The sequence below is a fragment of the Epinephelus fuscoguttatus genome, linkage group LG12 (genome assembly GCF_011397635.1).
Source record: "Epinephelus fuscoguttatus linkage group LG12, E.fuscoguttatus.final_Chr_v1".
Taxonomy (NCBI): domain Eukaryota; kingdom Metazoa; phylum Chordata; class Actinopteri; order Perciformes; family Serranidae; genus Epinephelus; species Epinephelus fuscoguttatus.
This window is the reverse complement of record NC_064763.1, coordinates 26444709-26472475: the sequence shown is the minus strand read 5'-3', so window position 1 is coordinate 26472475 and position 27767 is coordinate 26444709. Positions and strand designations below refer to the sequence as shown.

Genomic DNA, 27767 nt, shown 5'->3' with positions numbered 1-27767 from the left:
TTCATCAATATGCACAGCGGGAGACAACAGTCCTTGTCTCATTCTGTATCAGCTGTAAGTCACCCCGAGCCCACTGTTATCTGCCACATCACTCTGCGACCAGTCACTGCCTGAGGTGACACACCACACTGCACAGAGGACTAACAGCAGAGCTGAGAGGCAATTTGAGCCAATATCACACTTCACACTGCCTTCAGTGTGACTAATTAAGCAGTGAAATCAGATGGTGAAACTGACCATCGAGAAATGAGTGTAACAGGCAATTTTTAAACGGGAAGACAGTCAATCAGGACACGTTCACAAAGCGGGAACGGTGCGTTAGCAGTCATATACGGACATTGTTTACAACTAGCAACGCCAAAGGCACACTGTGACCTCTGCAGAGCTATTACATAAGCCAAAGGACAATACAGGAAGTGGAATCCTATTTCACCAATTCAGACGCCTGTTGTATGTGACAAGGATTACAGAGTATCCCGAAACACAAGAATAAAGCTCCCCCAGTGTCAACTGACAAAGCCCTCATGTCTTTTATGCTCAAGTGGTGAAGAATAACAGCAGACTGAGAATGGAGACCTTCTCTGCTGCTAACAGCCGTGTGAGCACATTCTTCATAACCAAATTGGGTACAATCTTTGAAGCATTAGAGGGACCTAATGATGCAGTGTGGGATATCCTGTGGGCACACATGCTGCAGACCAATAAGCCGGTGACTTCAAAGACAAATTCATCTCTCCCTGCTAGTTGTTGTAGTCGTGACATCCGTCTGCAAGTGGCCATTAGTTTTCCTGTACCTGATGAACCTGATGGCCTCTCCCCAGCAGCACTCACATTTATTATCATGTAATGTCTTAAGAGATTAGTCATGGCCCAAACTCTCTACACTCAGTAAAATAAGACAGATATCCCCCTAAATAGATGCACTGCTTATACAATAAATATTTTAGTTACTTTTCTTTCCCGCATGGATTAAGATGAATATGTATGTTTGAATTCTTCCCATTCACCGCAGAGCTTTGTTCCTGCACTTCATCATCAAACTATAGAGCTCAGGCTTTGACTGACCCGTCTGTGAACCTGCCTCCTGGATCTCCAGGCAGAGGCTGATCCCATTTGATCAGCCTCTGCCACCGCTCGCCCTCATTACTGGGACTTTTCGGGGTTTGTGATTCCGTCTTCATGACTCTTTATCGCGTCACACTCTCCCTGCATGCCTACAGTACATCTGTGCGACTCCACGCAGCAGTAGTAGGTCTCAACACCACCACCAGCCGCACCGCCCACAGAGTGGGGGCTGCAGCATTGGCAGGGTGCTGGGACAATAACCTGTCCATAAATAACATCTAATTTTCAATTCAGTGTATTCACACTGCAGAGACACTCCATTTAAAAATCATTCAGTTAATGCTTGAGTGCTTTGAAATGTTGATGTCATGCCTACTTTATTAAGACTACAACAAATTCATGTTCAGTTTAAATGTGCCTGTACTGCAAAGTTATTGGACAAAATTACACATCTGTAGACTGTGTGGACTATGAGATTCACAGTGGAAATCAATAGCCTAAACTTGTTTAAACAACATGGAGCAGCTGTCTGAGGCTGTCCTTTGGCACACAGTGCTTTGAGCAAAATGCTAATATCAGAGTGCTAACATGCTCACAGTGGCAATGCTCACCAGTGGTGATATGTCATATTTACTTATATTTTACTTCTGACACTAGTTGTTTTGCAGAATACTTCTTATTCTTACTCAAGTACATTTGCGCTAAAATATATGTATTTATTCTACTCTATCACATAGGGCCACACACATCTTGCTGCTTTTACTGAAACGCTTAGCGGTAAATCATTTTAATATACAGCTGAGCTGACACGCATGACAGCGACTGTCCAACAGCGAGAGATAAGCTACTAGACAATCATAGCACCACAGGTGGAACAGAGGTTTATGTAGACACACACACAAAGTTTTTTTCCTGCTGCTTTGTTTATAGGAGTTAAATAGGATAAAGGGATAGTTTGGATTCTTATCCATAGTCAGTATATTGCCTACACTAAAGGACTGCATTTATATGGTGCTTTTGTGCACTGGTGTGGACGAGGGCAGCTGCAAACATGTTTTACTCACTTAAAAAGACAACAAAAGTTTAGGTGTTCGATATATATCAGACATTTTCACCACTTCACCGTGACACAGACAGTCCATTATGTCAGGAAGCTGTTAGTGGCTTCAGTTCCTCATGTATGCTCTCATCAAAGCCACAAGACTTCATTAAAAAAACAGTCATTTCAGCTTGCTGAACACTGGAGCTGCAGGTCTACCCCTGCCTCGATCACTTAGTTTGTCTGCGCTGTTGTGTGATTCTGGTGAATCCAGACTAACACCACAGTCACACAATAACACAAACTAACTCACTGATCAAAACAACAGTAGACCAGCAGCTCCTGTGTTCAAAGATGTTAAATTATTGTTTTTCTCAATGGAGTCTGGTGGCTAGAACACAGCAATAAAACAGCTTTAGTTCCCCGATGGAAATTGCTGTCTGACGGCAAAGTAATAACTGATACTGGTATTGATATATCTTCACTTTTTTCCCCGACCCAATTTTAGTGATCATCATTCCTCTTCTATAGTGGAGTTAACACCATATTATGGATGCATACACTTATCCTGATGGCTCACCAGCAGATGGAGACATGAAATAGAATATTTTTTAATGTATGTAATATTCACTCATTGTGCAAAATAAGAAAAAGCATCCTGGTTGATTCATTTTAAAGCTGAAATCAGCCGATGCTGATGATGTACCGATATCATTGTGCATCCCTATATATTTTCTCATTTATCTGGTTCTGGATACACTTTCATGACATATAACATGCACTTCACATCAGTTATTACCCGTTGGGGACCTGTTTGAACGGTACACATTGCATCTAATGAAGTCACTCACTACTTGAGTAGTTTTTATTAGATATTTTTTTTACTCCTACTGCTGTTGTTACTTTTATGATTACTTTTCCTTCTATTTGAGTCAATGATGTTATAAAGTAATGCTACTTTTACTTAAGTATCTTTTCTGTTTACTCTACCCACCACTGATGCTAACCTGCCAATGTTTAGCAGGTAATATTTGCCAGGTCCACTATCTTAGTTTAGCCTGTTAGCATGCTACATGTTGTTAATAAAACTTAACATAAAGCACAGCAGGTTTTGCAGGTATCTGGCACACATAAACCAAAGGAAACATTCAGGGGATCAAAGTCTGTATGACTCATCCTTGGGGAACCATTCATGTTTGTCCAAATTTCATGGCAATCCATTCTGAAAGTTGCCGAGATATTTCAGTCTGGACCGAAGTGGTGGACCGAACGACATTCCCATCCCCAAAGCCCAGCGTAACTAAAACTCACAGAGGAAGAGTTTGTCAGTAACGTCTCTATTTATCAGACACGACTTAACTTTGAAACACAGATTACTTGTTGTGGACACAAATACAGCAGTGTGAAGATTTCAGCTCTTCACCATAAATGCTGTTTTTGTGTGTCTGCAAAAACTGGATGCTTTGTGGTTAGGACTTGGCAAGTGAAGGAGCTTTTTTCCGACTCCAGCAAGAAAATTTGAAACTGAAAAACAAATCTTTTCATGATAGTTCTGGCAGAGCACTTAAGTCAGGCACACAATCTCCAACAATATTCAAATAAGTCATTAATCTACTTTAAAGAAGACTATATGTCAGTATTTATAATCTGCCAATTTCTCACTCTCACACATACAGTGAAGAAGCTGCTGCTTGTCTCTACTTTGCGCCATCTCATTGCTGCTGTTACTAGCTTAGTCAGGCTATTTCCACCCTATTTGCCTTGTGCATTTTGTGTATCCTCTAAGTGATGTGTCTGTTCTGTCCTTGGTGCATTGTACTCCCTGCTGAATCCCATGCAGCTGGATTTAATGGGGATCAAGAGCGGAGCCTAATAACAGTTTATAAGCATTTATGGAATAAATGGTCTTATATCCTTTGACGTAAGTGTCTCTGCCAGAAGAAAACTCATTTGTTTGAGCTGGGTATTGACCCCAAGAAAATATATACACACCGATTTGCAGCCCTGACGCTTATGCTACTTTCTGCTGCCTGTTTTAGTCATGTCTCCTCCTAATCTGTCCTTGGTGAGGGAAAGCATTCCTCTCACTTTTAATGCACATAGCACGTCATTTGCTTTTCATGAGTATTCTCACTTCATAAAAAAATTGTAAGCCCAGGCTGAAATTGGGCATTAATCCATTATTCACTGCTTTGTCTATATTAATTCTAATGCTGTGTACATGATCTTAACTTGCTTGCTCGAGATAATCAGTGTGACAGGTACAGGCCGGAGTTAAAAAGCTTTAAAAATTTGGAAAACAGCAATGAAAAGTTCAGATTATGTTTCAGGAATGAACATAAGAAGATGCATCTGTTTCTTCTGTGTATTAGTGCTACGCCCTCAAAGGGATTCCCACAGGAATCTATAAATGCATATGCTGTGAGCAGCACATACGCGGCTGAATGTTTCTCCTTCAAACATCCTACAACAGGAGAATCAATACGAATGTGAGGGGTGATTTTCTATACGCAGAACATGCTCTGCTTATAGGAAAGGGGAGTGCTATCTAAGAGGGGTAGGATAGTGTTTCCAGTCCTCTGCTGGGACAGAGGTCAAGCTGTACTCACATCTTTTAGACAGCCCAGGAAGTTGTTGCTGACCGGGGAGCCTGGCAGGTCAGCTGTGTTTAGGCTGCCCCCTATGTAGAAGAGATCATCAGAGCCCAGCATGGTGTAGTCCTCCTGAGTGTAGCCGGTGGTGGTGAGAATTCCATCCACCAAGATTGTCACCTACAGAGGAGCCGTTGTGGGAGGAAATAAATGACAAGACATGGAGATTTTTAAGTCAGACAGAAAGAACTGTCCTAATTATTTCATGCCTCATTTCTTGATTCTAGTTGAGCTTGCCTTAATGTTGGTTCTTGAAGGCAATTACAAGAACAGCTTTGAAGGGTTCACTAATCTCAGATGATCCCTGTTTCTGATATATTAGTAGGATTGCAGTGGAGTCAATATACCATAAATATTCCTTCCACTGATATTTCAGCTCCAAAGCAATATGAATGCTACAGTGTACTCAATTAATTTGAGATTAAAGATATCAAGATGGCAAGCCACGATGCTTGTGCATTGACAGCAACAAAACAAGATTATTCTCCTATCAGTCTCATCAGTACACAGAGACAAAGGAAATGAATGACTGAATAGGGCTATAGGAGAAGAAATGATATGCTTGTTGCCATGACAATAAGCCTACAGTTAATATGTATTCCTGCACAAATGTACCAGCTCCCACTTTGGGGTAATAAGTGAAAACAATTATGCTTTCTTTGTGATGGGAAAGAAAATCATTTTCTAAGAAAATCTGCTATGAAAAGCTAATTAATATACTGTACTTCCTGTGATGAATTGACTTAAATTGAAAAATGAGTGCTTCTACGAGGCAGGGGACATGCATGTTCAACACTGCAACTAATTGTTCTCATGTCTCAGGCCAGTCACACACATTATTTTATAAATGCAGAGCTTGAGTGAAAAGATGTCATTAATAAAACACTTTGTCAAAATCAAGCCAATGGTCATGTATCAAAGACCAAATCATATGTAGGGGAGAGGAAAGTACTCTCAGTTATCAAATAAACAGCCCCTGTATGTTCAGTACACAGTTTAGCTGTCTTTTACAGTACACATTTAATGATTAATAGTGTTTGATACAGATACATATAGATCTTTTATTTAGAATTTTAATTTTGATTAAGACATTTTTGAGAATTAAATTAAGAAAAATGAGCATTAATAGGTGTTACATGGTATTTATTATGACTTTTTATACCATTTTATCCTGTTCTATATCTTAAACATGTTTATTAGCTTTAATATTGTTTCTATTGTGAAGCACTTTGTATTTTTGTTGTAAATTTGTTGTTATTATCAGTATAAACGACATTCAGAGCCTCTGACGTCACAAGCACACATGAAAGTGGCTGAAATTGGGGGTTCACAGTGCTAGCCGTGCTAATGGTGCTAACAGCGCTAACACTGCTGACAATGTTAAGTGTTGCTGACAGCGTTAACATGGTGGTGGTGGGGGCTGTTACACTTCCACGAGGATACTGTCCTGCCACCGTGGGTTGAAACAACATTAGCAGCGGTAACTGCTGTATGAGCACAGTGCAGGGCAGCAGTGATTAGCTATGTTAATCATACTAACATGCATGTGCGAGCCGGCTGCCACAACAAAAAACAGATAAGCTCAGATTACAACTCACACAGAGAAAGCGTAACTTCGTTGGCTGCTCAGGACGCCATTACTCCACTATATCATTACATAGCAAGAGAAGGAAAATAAAGATGGAGACACTAACCTAGATTTCAAGTATGGATAAAAACTGCACTACCATCACCACCTGATGCAACAGACCTGTACTTGAAGGGATACTTTGCTGATTATAACCAGCTTTGTATGATATCAATGTGGGTGGTATGTGTAAATGAAATGTGGTGTGGTAAACTTCCCGTCCATCTTATTATCGCCTGAATCTCCCTGCTCATCTCTCAGCTCAAATCGTTTTGCATCATCCGGCGGATTTTCGCTGGCTCTAGGGCTGCTGCTCAAACTACAGCTTGTAACTCCGCATTTTCATATGCCCACCACCACATGCACAAAGAGTACAGATGTGGATTGACAGAGAGTTGCCTTTCTGTCTCTAAAACTTAGACTGAACACAGATCAAAATGTAAAACTAGGCAGTGCTGAGCAAATACAAACCAAGAATTTCTAACCTAAATTGTCTTCAGAAATATATTTCAGTGCACTGTTTGGCTGTAATTCGAGAATTTGTGAACAGGAAATGGGCGCCACACTGTTTCCTATATTGAAAAAACGAACTTTGAAAAACTGCCATCAAACAGTAAGCATTCATTCATTCTCCTTAACTGCGTATTGTGGTTCAAGATTGCGCGGGGGGTGCTAGAGCTGGAGCCTACCTACAAGCAAGTTAGAGTAACCTAAAACCAAGTTTTCAGAAACATATTTTAACTTACTGTTTAACTTGTTTGTTACCAGCCAGCAGCCATATTGTTTTCTGTGTCAAAACGGACAAGCTCGCACTAGGTCACCCACCAGCGGAAGTGTTTATTGGTCTGGTGTGCCACAGTGCATTCTGGTAGTTCTACCTCTTGAGCAAACTCGAATGTGACAACCCTTTGACTCTGGTCATGAAGCACCAACGTCAAATGTATTTGTGTCTCTCTACTGCATAGACAGCCCAGTTTTACAAAAAGAACATCTTACCAGCTGTGAAATACTTATAGGTAAAAGCAGTGAAATGGTGTGGCCTTGTTCAGAACATACTGATCATAACAACCCTGCCAGGTCTCAGGTAGCATACACAAAACAAATCATTAAAAATGTGGGAGCTATGATCAAGCGATTTGATTTTTTAAATCCCTGAGCTATATCTCTGGAACTTCACTTTGTGAAATGTGTGGTGTCTGTTCTGTAAAATGGCTGGTATACTGAAAGCGAAAGGATAAGAGACAAAAGAATGACCTGACAGGGTGTGTTCAGGTGTCAGATCTATAAAACAAGGTCCTGCCTCACCATTCACTAGTACTGGCAGGTATTGATTTCTGTCTATCTCGTGGTGAAGCCCTCAGTATCTTTGGCTTAGACAGTGGACAATACCGGGGCTTGACTGTGGGTTGATGATACTGCACATCAGAAAACCAGAGTGCTTTCATGCCTGAAAACTGATTGATGCTGCCTTCTCTTCCACTCTGCAACACCCAGAAAAGCCTCACCAGCTTCTAATAATGAGCATTACACCACATCATGACACCCCAGATAGTTGCCTGAATGGCATTTCAAAATCCCAGGTGATACTAATTAGTGATTTAGGCAAAAACATCAGTAATTAGAAGCACACAGCAGGATAATATTCAGGTTCCAGTCTGGGCTGCTACATTTTGAGACTGACCTTTCCTCATAATTTCTCCTGGATTTCTACACAGCAGCTGTTACACTGAGATGACTAATGGGAAAATATATTTATGACATATATATTATGTTAGAGAAGCTAAATACGTACGTTGATGAATATGCATGTATGTGAGTATATTGTATGTTCAGGCTCATGAATAGGTGCCTGCGTGATTAATAAGGGTCAGAAAAGGCGAGAGAATAAGCACCAATCAGCTTGCCCACAACAGTAACAGAAACGATAGATGGAGGGGGAGATAGTAATAGGAGGAATTCTAGCCTGAAAAGCACCACCGGATCTAATAAAATGTTTCCACCAGCACTCTCTTGGGAGTTACAGTTCCCCCTATCTACATGTCAGTGGGGTAACTTATCTGAAGGGAAAGCAATTTACACAGGGATCAAATGCATGGCTGAAAGCATAAGTGACGTTGTAAGCATTGGATTGCCGCTCTTCTGGAAACCGGGGTAAGGAAATAGATGTGGAGGAGGATGCAACTTTATATGCAGCTTAATGTGACAGGTTCAGAATATATTGGTGATGATGAGAGAGTTAGATACAAAATGAGTCCTACTTTAGCAAAGAAATCAAACATTAAAATGCATTGCGCGTGGCAAAGCTCATTGTAGAGAAACATATTTAGTTTAGTTATGGTTCAGGTAAATTGACTAAGTGATCACTTTATTTGGCACAAAATTGTGAGGACCCTTTTTGCTTTCAGAAGTCCAATTTCCGAAAGGTTTCAATATAGTGCTAGGAATGATCCACAGGGATCTTGTTGGGCTCAGTGGTATGACTCGTCTCCTGTAGTGTTTTTTTAAATGCACTTCTAAGGTAAGAATATTACATTGCACCTCAGCTAAAAGGAGCTCTGCCTGAGTTGATACAATTTGTGTGCCTCAACATATTGTACACACTCCCCCAGTATGTGCCAATTTGTGACTTTTTCGAGAAGTGATATTAGGGGGTAAAATGTTGTTTGCTGTTTTCAGCAAAAACACTCTAAAAAGCCACTGTACACTACCTGCTCAGCACCAAACAGCAAACAGACACAGAGAGCAGCTAGCTGGTGAACACACTGCCCTGACTCCTAGATATTACATTTATATACAACTAATTTGCAGCAGTAAATTTGTTTTTGAGGGAAATGCAGTGCAGTAATAAAATGGTGTAGCAAAATGAGGAAATGTTGCCAATTAATGTACCTGGCAAGTCACAAATTTGGTCTGAATCTATCAGCAAAATGTTCACTGACAACATATTTTGTTTTCCACTAAAATCTACTAACATTTAACCAGAATCTTAATCTTTTCTGAACTTTAATCACAATGCATTTGTTGCCTTAACCAAAGACAGGAGTCTGGGCATGAACCCATGAATCTGGTGTCTCAGATGTTCTATGTCGACATCCTCTCTAATCACCTCCCTGCGAGTCCAGTGCTTTAGCTACATAAATGTGGCATATATTAACTCAAAGAAATGTTATTTGTGAACATAATCCAACCTGCAATTACACTGTCACCACAATGTAATTATGAATGCTATTTAGTAATATACAAATGTTATAGACAGGGCTGCAACACAAGGTGCATTTCCATCCATGTGTTTTTAAGCACATTTCCAATTTGCAAGCAGCATGGAATAAAACAACAAACAAAAACACCCTCAACGCTTGGCCAGTCTAGTGAAGTTTCTGTATTGCAAAATGCAACAAAGTACAATACAAACAAACCAATTAATTATGTACATGTGGCATGTGATTTAAGCAGCCACTGAAGCTTCTGCTCTACTAAAGTGACAAAAACAACAGAAGCAGATGAAAACACCAGATCTGTTTGGAGCCGTAACACTATAACGTTGTTCAAATTAATGCATGAAACAAACATTAACACCATAATTTTATCTCATTTTCTACATTTCTTCCACAATTTGACACTCTTTTAATTATGCCATCTTGTCACACCCTCTTCTGCAGTGCTATAATGGCACCTTACTGGAAAGTTAGCGCTACCTGCTGCTTATCTCAGAGATCCAGCTTTGAATATTAGCATAACAACAGATGGAAATCTGTGCATAAATTTGCATTTACTTTTTTTTTCCAAAAAAAAAAAAAAAAAAAGAAAGAAAGAAAAAAAAAGTTAGAATTCAAGCAACATTTGTATGGAAACCTTACAAAAGCAGAGCATTTAGCTTCTAAAGAGACAGATATTTTCTTTCAGGAGTTGGAGGAGACCAAAAATTTCTCAGATGGCCAGAGACGCAACTCCAAAGGATAGAGTTGCTCTGACACTGCTGGATGTGTAAATAAGCAACTGCATTTGTTCTCCCATATCAACCTAAACTGACAAGTGACCCCACAATCAAAAATACATATTTTTCCTCTTACCCGTGATGCTTTTTATCAGTCTAGATTGTTTTGGTGCGAATTGCTGAGTGTTGATGATATTAGCCATAGGGATGTCTGCCTGCTCTCAAATATAACGGCATTAGTGGGCCTTTTCCACTGTCACTTTTGGCCGCGCCAAGTCAAGCCATGCTGCACCAATTTGCGATTCCATTATCAGTTAAAACACGCCGTGTCACACTGAGCTGTGCTACAGTAAATATGGACCTCCTACGAAGTAGCCACCCTAAAGTGGGTAGCGGTGATGTTTTGCTGACTGCAGCCTACGACCCTGCTAGAGAGTATTTTTGTTATTTATCAGTATTTTTGTTGCTTCTAACTAAATCTCTGTGATTTGAAGTTAAGTTTCTGTTCTGTGTCATGTTTTTACTTTAGATATCTGCTTTATTTTACTGTTTCATGTTCGCTATCAGCCGTATTAGAAGTTGTGTGAAGTTGCTGCTCGAAAACCTCCTTATTTTGCTGCTTAACAATAAAAGTTCTTCCACAACAAAATAACAGGGGACTTTTATTGTGAAGAATCTACAGGAAATGCAGTGTGAATAATAATGTGAATTAGTGGAGCTTCGTTAGCAGCTTCTCTTCAATAAAGACAAATTTAATAATACGGCAAGGAGGAAGAGTAAAGGCAGAATTAGCCACAGTGAGATGATGATGAAGAGCTGCAGACAACAGGCTGTAACTGCACCTCTGCAAACAGCTCACCTCCAACAGGTAAACTTATTTGACCTGCCCTTCTGTGGAAAAACACACGCAGCAAAACTAACAGTGGACTTTAGCGTCATCACTCAAGACAAGCCATCATTAGCTAAAGACACACCTACAACAAGGTAGCCCTATTGAAATGGAAATGCAAATCCCTGCTGGGCTGGGCTGACGGCCCAAACCAAGCCAAGCCAAGCCAAGCCAAACCAAGCCAAGCCAAGCCAAGCCAGCACGACTGTTGAGAAGTCCCACTGATGGCACTCGGCTTGTAGAAAGAAAGAAAGATAGTTCCTACTGCTCACAACAAGGCCTGTGGATTATCTTATATATAACCGGGCCATGATTTCTGGAAAGGGACATTGCTGTTGAGTTTTTGAAATGTATTTTTTGGCACTTTGAGCATCACAAGCTGAGTGCTATCTAGTTCCATTATATTGGAGAAAAGGCAGACATCTCTACAGCCGATATATCCAACACTCAGCAACTCACAACAAACCAAAGTAGACTGACAAACAGCATCACAGGTAAAAGGAAAAGTACGTATTTTCAATTTTGGGGTGAACTGTCCCTTAAACAGGTGATAAACGTAGCTTATTGCAGGTTTAAAGTGGCATAAACCCCACTACAAGCTGGCAGGCACTGGCAAATAGTTGAGATGAGAATGAGCAACATTAGTATTTGGAGGTGTCTTTAACTACATTACAAAACAAAATTTGTGAGCTAAAACACTCCATAGACCTGCAGATAAGAGTAATTATCTGTGGGTTTATCCAAGCACCTCCTTTCACAATGCACATTTATTCAGTGTTAATATAAAAAACATTGATTAGTGGAGCTTTAATGTACTGTATTATTGGACTAATTGCAGAATGACTGCAGTCAAAGAAGAGTGCCAGCTGGGTAACATTTAATGTAGCACAGACACATCTTGGCAGCCTGTAAATTAGTTTGGGAATTCAGCACTGTGCTTTGTCCAGTGGACAACGTTAATGAATATGAAACCTTAGGGCTGAAATGTACTTGGCCAGAGCACAGTACAGTAGGTACAGCAGCACAATATTGGACACATGGAATGACTGTATTCATTATATAAACGCTCTGCTCATTCCTTCCCTGACCTCTCTGACACTGCTGCAAAGTTGCATTTGTTTTTGGCTTTATGTTTGAGTGGAGTCGATCATGATCTAAAATCTGTGTGACAATTACTGTAGAAAAAAAGGCCAGACTGCAGAGATTTCATCAGTGCCGCAGGATACATGAATGTGATGGATATTGCTGTATGAGTTGAGTCTTTCTTTCAATAAGGCATAAAGACCTTTACAGCATTCTTGTGGGTGCAGAAAAAACTAACTTGCCTTATTATAAAAGGACTTAGTGATTTCCACCAAAGCAATCTATTTCATGAGAAAGAGGGCAATGACCTAATAAGAGCTTGTAATATCTATCAGAATGTGGAAAATGGGAGATAGGGAGTCCAGCAGAGCAGAAATATTAAACATTCAACAGAAGCCAACAGGCTTTGTTAGTGTTGACACTGATAGTGGAATAAAGTATCTAAACCCTGTTTGCGTGAGACTGGTATTACCTGGATTTAAATGTATGTATTCATTAAGTGAATCTTAAAGATACAAGCAAGATGCATGCAAGCCACAGCTGGTGGATGTATACACACCTGGCGGAGGTTGCGCGTCACTCTAACGTCATGCCAGACGTTGTCATTGAACTTCCCTTTGGCCGGTTCCACCAGGGCCTCGAAAGCACCGGAGCCCAGATTGATGACCAGCCACAGAGCCCCGTTCCTTAGGGACAGGTTGACATAATCAGCTGACCTCCCCGTGTGAAGCAGCAGGCCGTTCCTTTGCAGGGTACGAAAGGACAGTGTGATCTCATCCAAACTGCTCTGAATGGGAGTCTGGGACAGGTTGTAGCTGAAGAACTCATTGCCTTTGAAGGTGGCCACTGACTCCTCCTGCCCTAAGAGGGGAGGAGAAACATCTTAGATAATTGTGTCAGTCTTCAGGCCCAAGTCTGACTCATCTACAGCAGTATATCCAATTCTTTAGTGACAAGTTGAGATAGCTAAGGCCTTGGTGAGCAAAACAAGACTAAAATGAGTAGAAAAGACAGTGCAGTATTTTCTGACAAATATTTGTCTATCACCAAAACTATCTTGAACAGAACAGATACGCATTTGTGGAGCTATTCACATATGCTACAAAATCACTGTACATTCTGATGGACGAATGGAGGATGCATGTTGCGTGTTTGCACGTCAAAGGATAATTCAAGTGATATTCTTTATTTTTCTGATTGTCAACAAATCCCATGAAAAGACCAAAACCAACAATACACTGATCCTACTGTCTGTGCAGCGAGAGCCTTGTGTAGCTTCCTCCTGTTTGCTGCAGACCACTATAAAATCATATGCGTGATCCACAACATCACAATGGGCGACACGTTCCTATATCCTCCTGAGACCTTGTGTCCTTATATGAGGACATCACATTTTGGGTTTACTTGACCTTATACTTCATTCTACTCAACTCAGACCTGTTGTCCTTATCTGTGGACACTTTTTTGTGCCATCTAGTGGTAGTGAGAGCACAATACAGTAATTCATGTAAAAATAAGATGGCGGCCATCTCTGCCAAATCAGTCTGCAGCCGATCCCTGCGGTGGACAAGGTCCAAGACCTGGTCACACTGTGTTTTTGAACCTCATTTATTTGTGATTAATAATGTTTGTACTTTGATATGGCAACAAATTTGACCAATTTTAGCAACAGTAACAAGCTAAGACACTGTTAATTAGAAAGTACTCTTTTGAAGACATTGGGACTTTATTGTTGTCTCATTTGAGGACACTAGGACTTAATTACTGTTGACAATGTTTGTTTTTTATACTTATCGGGTACTACTAATCCCAAATAGCCAGGAGAAATTTAAGATGCATAGCAAACAAAAGTTCAGGTCTCACGAGGTTATTACGATGAACATGAGCACCGTAGTCAGTCAAGCCCACATACTAGTGTTGGTGCTGTTTATGCTCACTAGCACGCCAAATCTGCAGCTGAAATGAGTCCCCAAGAAATACACAAATTGCTCCTATTCGAGTAAAGTTTGATAAAAACTACAGTGCCCAGCTGTTTAAAGAATTACTTGGCTTTTAAAATTTTAAAATATATATTCAGGACCTGTTGTTAAAGAGCTTCAGTAGAAAAAAATGGATCATAAACAGAGTAAGGAAGTTGCAAAGCATTAAGAGACAAGCTAATACGTTGTTTTTTGGGTGTTTTCATAAGATTTGTTGACGATAAGAAAAGCATAGAATAATGCCAGCCTTATCCTTTATTCAACAGTGACATTTCAAAAATACCAATATAAATGTGTCAACCTCTAATTCTCACCCTCAGTTCAAAGAATTTCCAGTGAGGATGTTAAATGAATGGAAATATCTGATGGCTCAAACAGTTTCCCCAACTTTCATTGATAGATATGGTAGATAGGTAGGGTAGATAGAGTAGATAGGGTAGATATTTAGGGTAGATAGGTAGGGTAGATAGGGTAGATAGATCGGGTAGATAGGTAGGGTAGATATTTAGGGTAGATAAGGTAGATAGAGTAGATAAGTAGGGTAGATAGGTAAGGTAGATAAGGTAGATAGAGTAAATAGATAGGGCAGATAAAGTAGATAGATAGGGTAGATAGAGTAGATAGGTAGGGTAGATGAGTAGGTAGATAGATAGATAGATAGATAGATAGATAGATAGATAGATAGATAGATTTCAGAGAAAGTTATAAATCTTGACTGAGTGGAGAAAGCAGCACTCTTAAAAAACTGAATCCGACACCACAGTGACAAAAGGTCATACAGCTTTGTGTAAAATGTTGTATTGTGATTTTGCAGACTCGTCCTGTGGGATCTGTCTCAGCCCTATTGTATACTGAATAATAAAACTTCACTGAGGCCTTGCACACATGTACTCAACCCATTCTGACAACAACTTAACAATATTGAAATCCAGCAGACTTCATGATTTCTGTGCTGTAGCTGTGATCATTTACACTGAACCACAGGAGTGATGTTAACTATTGTATAACACGGTTCTTGAACTCTTGTATGTGCTGTTTCAAGCCAGTATAGGCGCCTCTTCCCTTGCTTGTTTGCAAGACACAGCGTCAAAGCTACTGAACAAGCTGTTTTGAGCTGGAAGGATAAGCTGTCCCTTAAGCCTATGTTTGTTTGTACAGTAAATGTCGGCTTTTGAACTCCGGGGCCAATTTAAGCCAACAGGATCAGTGGTCCCATTAGTCTCTATTGTTTGAGCAGTGTACTTACTCAACTACTGAGCAGACAGCAACTTGTTCAGCTACTGTTATGGAGCCTAAATGTGAATGTTTGGCATTAGACAGATGTTGTAGGTGAAATGTAAACCCGAGCACAAGTGCAGAGAAAAAAATGATCGTGGGGCAACAGGAGTACTGTGGCCTAATTTAGCGAAGTGCTTACAATACACGTACAGTTAATAATATCACAGGCACAGCTAGCATTTAACCCAACCCCTAAGAAGTTTTCTTAGTAGATATCAGTCCAGAGGATCTGCATCATATCCTGTGCATCTGTCATTCCCAGCCCTCAATGAAGACGTCACTAGCAGACGCGTGGATTGGAAGTGTGTGGGTGGCTAGAAAGGCAGTGGGCTCTATCTGTGCTTTCCTGCTTACCTAAGAGGTGGCCCATTGTCTGCAGCAACAATGTTTACCAGCTTGTGAAAGAGGCAATACTGGCTGTGTTTGCTCTGAAACCAGATAGACTTTGGCTCTAACTCAGAGGAAATGCCATCAGAGACACTGGCTACAGTCAGTACACCACCTAAGAGATGCTGTTGGAGCAGTTCAGCACTTTATGCATGTTGCAGCTGACTGGGGGCAAAGCCATCAACCTTCTACCTTGGCTGCAGCTATAAGACAATAGCGCTGAACCATCTCTCCATGCAAATACACCCGTATTGACAGAAAACGATAGCTCAGCAGAATACAATGGCAGCGCCAACAATCTCTGCATGCCTCTCCTGCTACTCTTCTCATTGTCACATTCTGCTGCTCTGTGCCTCCTCTCCCTCTCTCACTGTCTTTCTATACATCATCCAATCTGCACCCCATCCCTCTAAATCCAGGATACTCATACTGGTGAGTCCTTGGGGCTCTGTTCATGGCCAATCCAATGAAGTGTGCAGCTAATACGGAGGGATACAAAATATGGAGGGATCTACAGCATCCTGGGTGCCACTTGAACATTGGAGAAGTTAACTTTAAAATAACTTACAGCAGCCAGTGTTACCCCCATGCCCATGTCCAAACAGGATTATCTGTAAAGGTACTGCTTAAAGCTATATATTAGCTGCTATGTGTCACAGCATGATGCACATCAAACACTGTAGAGGAAGAGGGTCTTGCCATCAGGTGGGAAGAAATTATCTGCTACTACTTTGTATTAGCCCACCTGTTCCAGTCTCTGTTGCAATTATGCTATGCTGCAGTGGCTGCACCTCATGAAAATGCCAACATGTGGATTGCTCATTAATATTAAGCTTTACATCTGATTAATTTCTAGTGGTCCAAAAGCCCCGGGCCCAGATGGCAGTTGCTGACTCCGTCTCCTGCTCAGGGGCGGAGGAGTCAGTTGTCGGCTGGTTGCACCCAAACATAAGCGAGGCAGTGTGGGCATGTGGATAGCGGGGCAGCAGTTTACCATTGGTCTGGAGGCAGGGACGTGCATAAGCACTCTAAGCAGTCAGTGAAGCTACACCTGTGCCTGAATAATCTCACCGCTTACTACGCATCTGTGTGTGCACGCTAGCAAAGCATTCTAGGACTGGAGCACATACACAAGCAGCCACTTCTGAATTTCCTGAGAAAAGCTTTTGATTCATTTATAAAGTGTGAGGAGGGCGACTGTGGTGTATGTTTGATTGGGAATTATTTGTGGCCAAATAAATCAGATCAAATCAGATGACTACTCCCCTGAGTGTCCCCTCAGGCTAAAGCTGGAATATTGTCAAAGTTAATAAAAAACGTTTGTCACAACATCACTGAATAAAACTTTGATGCCTCATGTATATCCCATGAAGTCAGATGCACTTTCCTTTGTCACTAATTGTTACTGTGTTACGCCTGAGTGTTGCTCGGAGGCTTATTTCTATAAATCCTCATTCCACAATCAATTACCAACTTCTTCTTCCTATTGATGCATGAAATGGAGCAATTACATTTAGGCCTAATTTCATGACAGATCACACTGTGTTTGGCCTCTGGGACACAGTTACTGTATGACTAAATATTTCATACAGCAACATTATTCTAACACAGCAGACAACCTCAGTCTTTGCTGAGGCGGTGTCGGCATCCAACTGCACTGTTCTGTCAGCATACCCATCATTTAACCTAGGAGCTGAAATTGAACATTATCTTTTAGCCTTGTGAAGACCGATTACTACTTCTGTACATGAACAAGTTTGTCCCAAAGCCAGAAGAATCCAGACCTTAATCTATGATGTCACAGTCACGTATAGCCTCAAGCGGCACCATTTATAGTGGGTGAAAAACTGGTGTAATCATACTGTGAAGTGTTCGCTTAAGCCTTTTCATCTACTGTAAATGACCCCAATATTAGTGTTATCAGTACTACACCAGGACATGTATGAGAACACCCAGGGTACTGCCACACACTCTGATATACAAAGCCTGTTTACTGTACATCAGCAGGGCAATTATAATGATGTCTTATGGGAATACATATAGAACATTTTCAGCAACGACTGGGTTGAACATAAAAACAGAATCTCCTCATGAATGAGTTTCTATGAACCTGTTAAAGTCACTAAAACAGGAGCTGTAAACAAACAAATATGTTCCGTCGTTTAATGGAAAAAAGTGTGAGATGTTCATGTGAGAAAATATTTCATCTAATACTCCGAGTAACATTTTGCTGATGTGCAGTGTATTACGCCGTCAGAGTGGGTCATTAAAGCCGAGTCTGTATGTTTAGAGACAACACTGATTGCCATGGAGACAAGATGGTAACCTTTGTCTGAATCTCACAATAATGTGGCAGAAAACAGGGAGCATAAATACAGCAGACTTCATGCAGGTCAGTGGCACCTGTACTTTCCAGTCAAAATGCCCTTTTGCTCTAATGTCCAAGTGCTTTACCTATTATTGCATGGAGAATACTGAATGTTTTTCCTCCAAGGTTTTACATCACGTTAATGCAGCTTGACTATAATTCAGATGTTTTTCAGCACCAGTACTTGAGTTTAAAACAGAGTGTGCAAAAATGACTTTTTTCTGAAGAACAGAACATCACAGTCGTGTCTCTTCATGACTCTTCTTCGTTTACTGGCAAAAACCTTGTATTTTCTTGAATAGGTGCTTATATGAACATTCAACACATTACTGCAAGGGAATGGTATTTGCGGCACGCTGATAAATGGTTATAAGCAACCACATGATCACACATTTGAAAAATCATCATGTAACTTTATGAAAATCAAAGTTTTGTATACAACAGCCTTGAGAATGCAAAAAAAAATTAAAAAGAAATCCTTCTGATAACCCAGGATGTTTGTGTACACTCCTGATTTTTTTAACAGGAAGAGCCAATAAACTGCTCTCTGTGCGGACCTGTGAGACATCTTTGGCATTAAATACCTTTATTCTTTATTTTTGACAACTGTTGTTTTTTTTCCTTTGAAAACACCATGAAACCAAACCGAAGAGATGCTATGAGCATAGATGCATTACCTTGGCGAAAAACTGCAGAGGTCAAAGGTGATGTTCCAGTAGCTCAGTCAGTGGTCAGGACAAGGGTTTGACGGACAAAGATTGAGTGAGTAGTGAGCATAACATGACAGGAAGCAAAAACGAATAGGCAAGTATATGGAAAAAGAGGAGAGGAAATATTAGTGCAGCACAGTCAACTAAAATGATTTCAGGGGAAGGGGAAATGATCAGGTGGCTGGGAAGGAAAAGCAAAACCAATAGACCCCATACCTTGGCGGTTTAACATCAGGTGCGCCAGACCTTGAGGGAAAGAACAGAAAAAAGGATACGAAAACAGGAAGTTCATAAAGAGGTTCGGGAGAACAAAAGCATTGTCACAATGTTGGACTGCAGTTTGTGACAGACATCCTGGGGAAGGTACGGATGTCAAAGTTCAAACTTAAATATAAAGGGGAAATCAAACTAAAAACAGACAAACATCTCAAGGGAGGAAAGGGAAGGCAAGGAGAGAAAAAAACATCTTGATCGGTGCAACCCTGATAGGTAGTTGCTCACAAAGATGCTTTTTTCGAAATGGAACACATACTGTATGTTTACTTGATGTAGACAGCGTTCGAGATGTATCAGATATACAGAAATCCTACTTTATGTAATCATTTTTAAGTATGTTGGTAATACTAGTTCTTTTAAAGGACTCTATAGGCTTAGCCACTCATCTCTATGCAGTGATATTTGCATGTAAGTGTCCGGCCAATCCCTTTGACCCTATTAAACATTCAATATGGCAGCGCTTTACTGTATAAAAGGGCAGAAATTACACCATTCCTTATCCACTTAATCTTTAGCAGCCATCACTCCATTTCACAGAGGATTCACCATCTAATGGAGCTCAATAGGTTTAGGTGGTGGAACACTGATGTAATGACATCATGTAACAGGCCAGCCACTTATGATCTGCTGTACCTAAACGCTTTAATTCTCAAAAAGAAAAAAAGAAAAGCAGAATGGAGCTGCAACTTGGTGCTGCACTGCGTTAAAGCCTTGCTGACTAAAAGCTATCATAAAGCAGGTCAGCCAAGACAAAAATGCCACATCCCACCTCCATATTCTGTTGGGGCGGCACCGCGGTTGCTGTGCTGAACACAGAGGCTAACTGCACTGGCCAACACATGCAGGACTTAACGGTGTAACACTCTTACACAGCAAGACAAAGAGTGTACTCCAAACTAAATGCAACTTGAAGCATTCTTAGACTGCTGATAAGTATACAGCATTGCAATACTTATATTGGGAACCAAAAGAAAAGCAACAATACACTCTTAGAAATAAGGGTTACAAAAGGGTTCTTTCTGAACGGCTGAGGTCGTACCTTGAACCATAAGCTTCGGAAGAACCCTTTTGTGAAGAAAGGGTTCTTTGTGAGGTTTCTTTAAGAACCCTTTTCTTCCAAGGAAACCTCTGTGGAATAAAGACTTCTTTAAGAACTGTTGAAAGCGTGGGTGTTAAAAGAACTCACCATCAAATAGACAGATATTTCCCCATGTTTCAAATGGTATTTTTTAAATGTAGATATATCTAGCATTTCACTTTATTCATTTAAAGCCGGGTTCAGACCAAAGATTTGCGATGAGTTAAAACATGCAACTACTTGCAATGTGCTGTTCTGTAACATTCTAAAAACCTGCTGGTTCACACCAATGCAACTAGATGAGATGGCGCATCATCTCTATGCAACAACTCTCTGTACCTCCGTTCTGTTTGCAGCTTTTCAGGCTTATTTTGTGGCTGCATTCGTAGCAGAGATGAAATGGCGAATAACATAAACAAAACGAGCATCAGAAGGACTGTATTCATAAGCTATACGCCACAATAATATTAATAACCAGCTGCAATTATTTAGCCAATGAAAATGTGTGTGTATAGCAACCCACCTTCTGACACCAGCACATGTGAGGATGGAAACAGAGGGCTCAATGGGGACGGAGCACCCCTGCAGCAAGCAAGCGGTCATCTTGACTTGACTGGCGGACTTCACTACAAGCTGACTGGCTGTAGAAACAAGTGACCAGCTTCACGTTATAAAACCAGCTGCCAGCGATTTGACCAGCTGAGTTGCAGGTGACACCATCAGCCAGCTTGAGTCGAGCTCAGATGGCCAGTTCACACTGCTGCAACTTCTCTCTGCTACGTTCTGAAATGGTTTTGTCTCATCGCAAATCATTGGTCTGAGCTGGGCTTAACTTGTGTTCTGCCATAGTGATATCTTTACCATCATTTCATGCCATAAAGTACCAAATGGTCTGCTAAAATTCTTTTTTAATGGTATCCAGTACGACCCATTTTTGTATCCAGTTCTGTTTTAGAACTGAATTTCAGTTCCTTAACCTACTGCACCATTGAAATAGTAAAGGCTGTAGCAGTAGTAGTGATTTCCAAAATCTCTGTTACCCAAAATCCTGATTGTAATCCATGACTGTTGTGGGATGCACTGGAAAAACATCAACCCTGGCCATTAAAGAGCCTCGTGAAGCCCAAGGCTGCTGATGTGGTTCTCTTGGCCACAGGCTAACCTGTGTACAACCATGATTAGTGGGGGATAGATCTATGGGCTTTGAAAAGCCTTAGAAGGTAGAAAGGTCCTGAAGGAAAGGTCATGACATCAGTGACAGCGTTCCAATTTTGTACTGGAGCCAGACTTTGGTGCCACTTCCATTGAAGTGAATGGGTCAGGCACGGCAAATCACACTGTTACCTGTCATTCATCATACCCCTTTTGTTTGTGACAAATCTCCTAACTCGGAGATTGCGATCCCATTCTTCTCCCACAATGACGGACAGAGCCATGATCTGTTTGGAAACTCCAACAGAAGTGTCACCAAAGTCTTCGACAATGTAAAATCCGACTGCTGTTACTGACGTCATGACCTTTCATAGTTTCCTTGGGTTCATGGTGGAACCTTTCACAGATGGTTTTAGGTATAACCCTAAAGGGTGTGCCTATAAGCCTACATGGTTGTAGTTAGCCCCTTTATTTCTAAGAGTGTAAATCTATAGAAGCAAACTGAGAATACACTGCAGCCTATCAATCACATGATATTGCTGAGCAGTTGCAGGTGACGACCTGCGCTCAGCGCAGCGATCAAAGCCTCAGTCTCGCACTCCTACGGTGTGTCCCGTGCTCGGCACAGACAGAGAGAAACACAGACAAATATCTCAATAGTCCAGCCAGAAATTATATGGCATACCTCAGCTGTTCCTCTTGCCAAAAAGGAGATGGGGATGACACAATGCAACACTTCTGCTGAGTACATGAGCCCCACTGTGCCAGCCAACACAAACAGCCCTCATCAGTGCATCAGCACTCTAAGACTCATACAGCAGCAAGTCACTTACTCACAGTTCAAGTCCCCATTCAGTCATTAGGTAAAAATCTTACGAAGGAGCCGGTCGACACAAATCTCCTCCACACGTTCTGTTGCACAAGGCTGTTCGTGCTGCAGCTCTCAGTGTGGAATGGACATGATTACCCCTGGGAGGGTCCTTGCCTGCCAACACGTAGGCTTTTGATACAGTGTGTCATTGCAAAGCCTGTGACTGAGCCTCTGCTTAGACAGGATTCAACCACAACCCTGTCTACGCAGCAGACAAAGAGCTGCTGTGTGCACCCCCACTGTGGCTCTGCATTCTACACAACAAGCCAACATATGAACATGTATAAACAAGGCATAAACAGTGTTATGGTACATCTCCTTTCCACTCATCACCTCTGAGGTGATTTCATTCTCTCCAGACCTGGACCTGAGCTCCCCTTCTTCTGGCATCTCTATCCTCTGCCCATCCCTCTGCTATGAAAGACACAGCACCTCACTCAGCACAACTATCACATGGCAGTAGCAGCAAGTGGCTAAAAGGGAAGCTTGTTTATCATTAACAGTGACAAAGATAACACCCAGCAGCTGTAAGCCACCACCAGCGGAGACAGCAGGAGGAATATCTGCGAAAATCTTTTTCCATTTCTTTGTCTTTTCTCTGTGTGTGGAGGTGGAGAGGTAGGTTTCCTATTATCCAACTAATAAGAAGAAGTGGTCACAAAGCCAGAGGCCATCGCTTTGTCGAGTGGGGAATGCCCGGCCTAACCCTTCACTCTGGTGATTTCTGTGGAGCCGCAGAAAGGAGCTTTGACCCAAAGGATTCACAGCTATGATGACTCCACACACTTCTGATTTTTGTCGAGCACTGGGGCGAGAAAAAACTGACCCGCATCCTGACTAATCCATCCCTGACTAATGGAGACTGATGCTGGTGACCAAAACAGGCGAGGGCAGGCAGCACTTAAAAAGTGCCTCATCCAACAAAGACTTCTGCGACTATGTAGTTGTCATTGGAGGAGTTAAAGAAAAGTGGATGAGGAGTGGTGTTGCTGCTGCCCTTGTATAGGGGCAGCCACCCATTGAATGTGCTCATCCTACTTGGCCGAGTCTTACATCCAAATCTCAGTGTGTGGAAATGCAGAGATAACTGGCTAGACCTGTAGAGTCCCATTGGAACGGGGAGCCTGTATGAATTTAAACCGCCTTATAATCTACCAGTTTTCTATTTTTAGATAAGAGGCAGTATAAGAAGGGTTTCAGTGCAAAGAAAAAATTATAACCAGTGGATGGAAGCTCTTTTTATTAAAATGTAAGCATGTTGCATTTATGAACCTTTTGCCTCTTCATCTAACATTCCAGCAGTTTTTGGAATAAATAAAAATGAATCCCTGTTCCAGCCGGAGCGTTTTGGAAGGTGTAAATTGGCTGATTTACCTTGTGGATGTGATGTTATTGATCATTTCAGCATGATACTCTGTAAGGGACTGAGAACAGCAATCGTTTATAGTAATCTGTTTGCTGTGCTGAAATATGCCTTTAGTCCTCTACAGTACATCAGCTGACATTAAGTGAATCCATAATGAATTGACTCTGTGTTTTCAAACCTTTAAATATATTGCAGTACTGGTAACAGCCTGAATAATGATGCTGGTGCTGGTTTGAAACCAGAATGATGGAGATTATAGTCAAATACAGTATTTAAGTACAATGATAATATTCTTAAGAGTAATGCCATGCCAGCATGAATTAAATTAGTTGTTTTAAGTATTATATTAATGCACTATATTAATAATAAAGCATGCGTTTCCTCATGATATTTTGTTGATAGGGGTGTAACAATTCTCCATATTCACAGTTTGGTTCATACCTAGTTTTTTTTTCTTTATTTTTGGGTGACGGGGTTGAATACGAAAAACGGGGCAAAAAAAATCTGGGTTTTACTAAACCAACATCTACTGATTTCAAAGTGCCCGTTGTATGATCTGATAAACAGTTAATTTATCAATTAATGTGCCACATACCACTGTTTTCCAAACTACTGTAGCTGTCATATTTCACGAGACCAGCATGAGTGCAGTTCCCATGAGAACGCAGCTTGTTTCATTTGGAAAAACCGGTGAATACGATTTTTCCCATTTTAGATAGTTGAAAAAATGTCTAAATGAATATGTGGTGCTCAATGTGTGGCAAACACTGTGAGAGCTCCGTCTCGTGACGTGTGTGTGTGTGTGTGTGTGTGTGTGTGTGAGAGTGGTGGTGGTGGATTCACAACACGGAAGACGGGACCGCGACACATGGGCAATTGCATCACAATTTAGCTCTCGTTTTCAGAACCGTTACACCCCTAGTTGACCTTTTTTAACCTCCTATCCTCCTTTTTATCCACAGATTTAAACCTTACAAAGTTTAAAATCATTTTTTCCTTTTACAATTATCTTAAGTTTTTTAAAAGTATAGCCACTGCAACTCCACCATGATTTATAAAAATTATATGGTACAAATATTTATTGTGAATAAAATTGAGAAAGAGAGTCAGTGGGCCTACTTAAGCAGCTAAATGCATCTTGATTTCATTTTTTCTAATCGCTTATGACAGTGTGAACTTTTGGAAGAACTTCCAACAAGGCAAACACTGCTATCTAAGTAACTTTAATTAAACAAATATAGTGGGGAGAAAAAAACACAAATGCAGATGTGGAGGGACCTCTCAGTCATTATTGTGACATTAATTAGCGAGCATCTAAGAAGAAAGAGCCATTGCACGAGGATTAGGATTTGCCAAATTTGTTTTTCCGTGAAAAGTACAGTATTATGGAGCCTGTTGTAATGAGGGATTAGACCAAGGTCACTGCTGCTGAAAGATGCAAGCCCACCAGGACCAGCTGTGTCCTTTCTTTGGAAGATTTCCATACTTATTTGTCATCCCTGTACTTCTTAGTGTGTCATCGCTGTGTGCTTACACATGAAAACCTGAAGGAAAAAGAACCAACAAAACAATGTGTTTGCACTCGACACGTGTGTGTTGTGTGAGGTTTTTCCTATATGTTGGAGATATTTCTCTCTTTTCTGTATCCTTGTGAGGTGGCTGTCCTTATCTCTCTTTCACAGACCTGGTTTTTTTTTCCACACAAAACATCAGAGGATGCTGCACTCTTTTGGCATTAGAGCATGCCCCACCATGGCCTTTGTCCGCACAGATCTCCGGGAGCCCACGTGCTGCATACTGTGGATGAACAACTCTGAAGACTCACCTGCTGTTCCTGAGGTTTACTGCCTTAAAGCAGTTCCTCAGACAAATAAAGATAATTCCCGCACCACTTAAAACCCACAGCCAAAACCAAATATAGCATACGGGTTACCATCTTTGCCTTCTCTGGGGAGAGGAGCTAACGCATAGACTCGTCTATTTCCGTCGCTGCAAGGACATCAAAGACTTGCTGGCGAATAGCACATGGAGTTGTATGAAGGATAGGAAAAAAAGGCATCTGGTGAGAGTGATTTTGCTGTTGTCATTGTTGTTTTCATGCGTTCTGCATTGGGGATTGTCTCCATGTCAAGCTTTAATCCAATAAACATTCTGATGTGCTCTCTTTGCAGCATGTCATTTAATAATGCCTGCCTTTTTACTGTGAGCAGAGCCATGCCATCTTTGCTCTTATTAAGAATGATTAATGCTTGTTTTTGGAAATAGTGCCGAGATGAAACCTATTAACTGTTACTGAAGCGTACAACCATATACCACAGTCACTAAGTCTTACTTATGTGCTGTTTTAAACACAGAATCTATACCAAGAACATGTGTCATCTTTCACAAAATACTACAGCTGCTGTAATATCATGTAAACCAGTGATGTTAATTTTTTCTCCGCTGTCATAAAAGCCGCTCTTTCTGCTTGCACCCTGCAAAGGCTCTATACATGAAGACAATAACATTTTGCAATATATGTATTTTTGCTGTCGTATGCCAAACGTAGGTGTCACAGGCAGGATTTCGCAGAGCAGGTGTGCATGGGTCGGTGCATTTTGAGTCTGTAACAGTGATTTATAATGTGCAGTGGTTCAGTGCACATTGCGCTGGTCTCCTGAGCCTGTTGGCTGCCCTTTCACCAGAACCAGCAGTCCTTACTGGGGGAGATGGATGTCTCGCTCTGATGCCGACTAAACAAATTTCCCTCCTTGCTTTCAATCTTCATTTCACGTTCAGTATGTGCACCTCATTAGAAACCAATCCCGTTTAATCGCCGTCCCTTAAAATGCTGCCAATAACGAGAGAAATGTCTCTTTTCCTGCCAAAGCAGATTTGTTCCTCCTTAGAAAGTAATTTTAAATGCACCTATAAAAGAAGAACATCGTTGTGCAAATAATATTGCAATTTAATGAATGTCAAGGCCCCAGCAATCAGCCATGTTATGCCAGAGGATGCCACCACGTTTGAGTGTAATCCACATATTGACCTTAGAGCATAATGGCATAAAATGGCATGATGACTTAGTAAACCTTAACATTAAACAGTAGTTTAGATGAGGAAAATGTGCGCTTCAGAGAGAGGAAAAATACAGGAGTTATAAATAATGAAACAAAGCATGTCTGTACAGTCATTTTTTTTCTGTGATGCAATATATGAATGCTCCCCATATTGAGCAACACCCACGCACTCTGCAGACCTCTCCAGTCACCTTGTGCACACCGACTTTATATACAATGAGCATTCAGCACATTAAGCGCTTTTCCCATAGTGACCTCGTGACCAGTGATAGTATATCTCCTTTCAGCTTAATTTGTTGGATGTCAGAACTGCAGTCCAAACCGACAATAACAACCTGATAATAACCGAAACACACTCTCACACGCACACACACACACACACTGATGCTGTGGTAATAGCCTTTGCAAATAACAGCATCATGAAAATACAAACTATAAGCATCATTATGCTCAGCATATTATGCATTGTCTTACCTTCTACTTCTTTCTGGACAGCTGCAGGAGAATAAAGACAAACAGACATATTTAATGTTGCTTTGCTTGACCTTGCTGCTTCTTTCCATGCCAAGACATGCACGCTGACGGACACAGGTATTATCCTGCGAGTTCGGTCATTTGCTGTGTCAGTATAGCTGTAGCATTAACATAGTGGTATTGTATCACAGTTAATCTCCAGTGCATGTTAGATATCTTTCAATGGTTTGTCACTGAATGTTGCTTGCATTCATTACCTTGCAATAAGGCATACTTACTAAAGGTCACAGGTTCTGATTTAAGACTGTATAAGTGGTTAATTTAATGATGTACGGCTCAGCAGTAAGCTGTTCTAATGCATGCAATAAAAAGAGCGTTTGGCTTGCAGGTTGTGAGTCCACTTTTTAAACGAAGGAACTCCTGCCAGGATGTCCGTGTCTTTTTGGCCAGGAACATAACCTCCTTAACCCCCTGACCTCAT

At 41.0% G+C, this 27767-nt stretch overlaps 1 protein-coding gene across 7 annotated transcripts in view; it reads right to left on the bottom strand.

Annotated features, from left to right (window-relative positions):
• The window catches only part of nrxn2a (neurexin 2a), a 199569-nt gene that overhangs the window by 105053 nt on the left and 66749 nt on the right, over positions 1 to 27767 (bottom strand). For 5 of the 7 annotated variants that reach the window (XM_049592953.1, XM_049592952.1, XM_049592956.1 and 2 more), the window contains exons 3-7: positions 27287 to 27307; positions 19227 to 19256; positions 18978 to 18989; positions 12848 to 13149; positions 4714 to 4875 (exon numbers count right to left, since the gene is read on the bottom strand). In XM_049592953.1, coding sequence (XP_049448910.1) covers positions 4714 to 4875; positions 12848 to 13149; positions 18978 to 18989; positions 19227 to 19256; positions 27287 to 27307 — 527 coding nt within the window. Of the gene's footprint in view, positions 1 to 4713; positions 4876 to 12847; positions 13150 to 18977; positions 18990 to 19226; positions 19257 to 22349; positions 22399 to 27286; positions 27308 to 27767 lie in introns of those variants that run through there. The other 2 variants (XM_049592958.1, XM_049592955.1) reach the window with 2 other exon arrangements.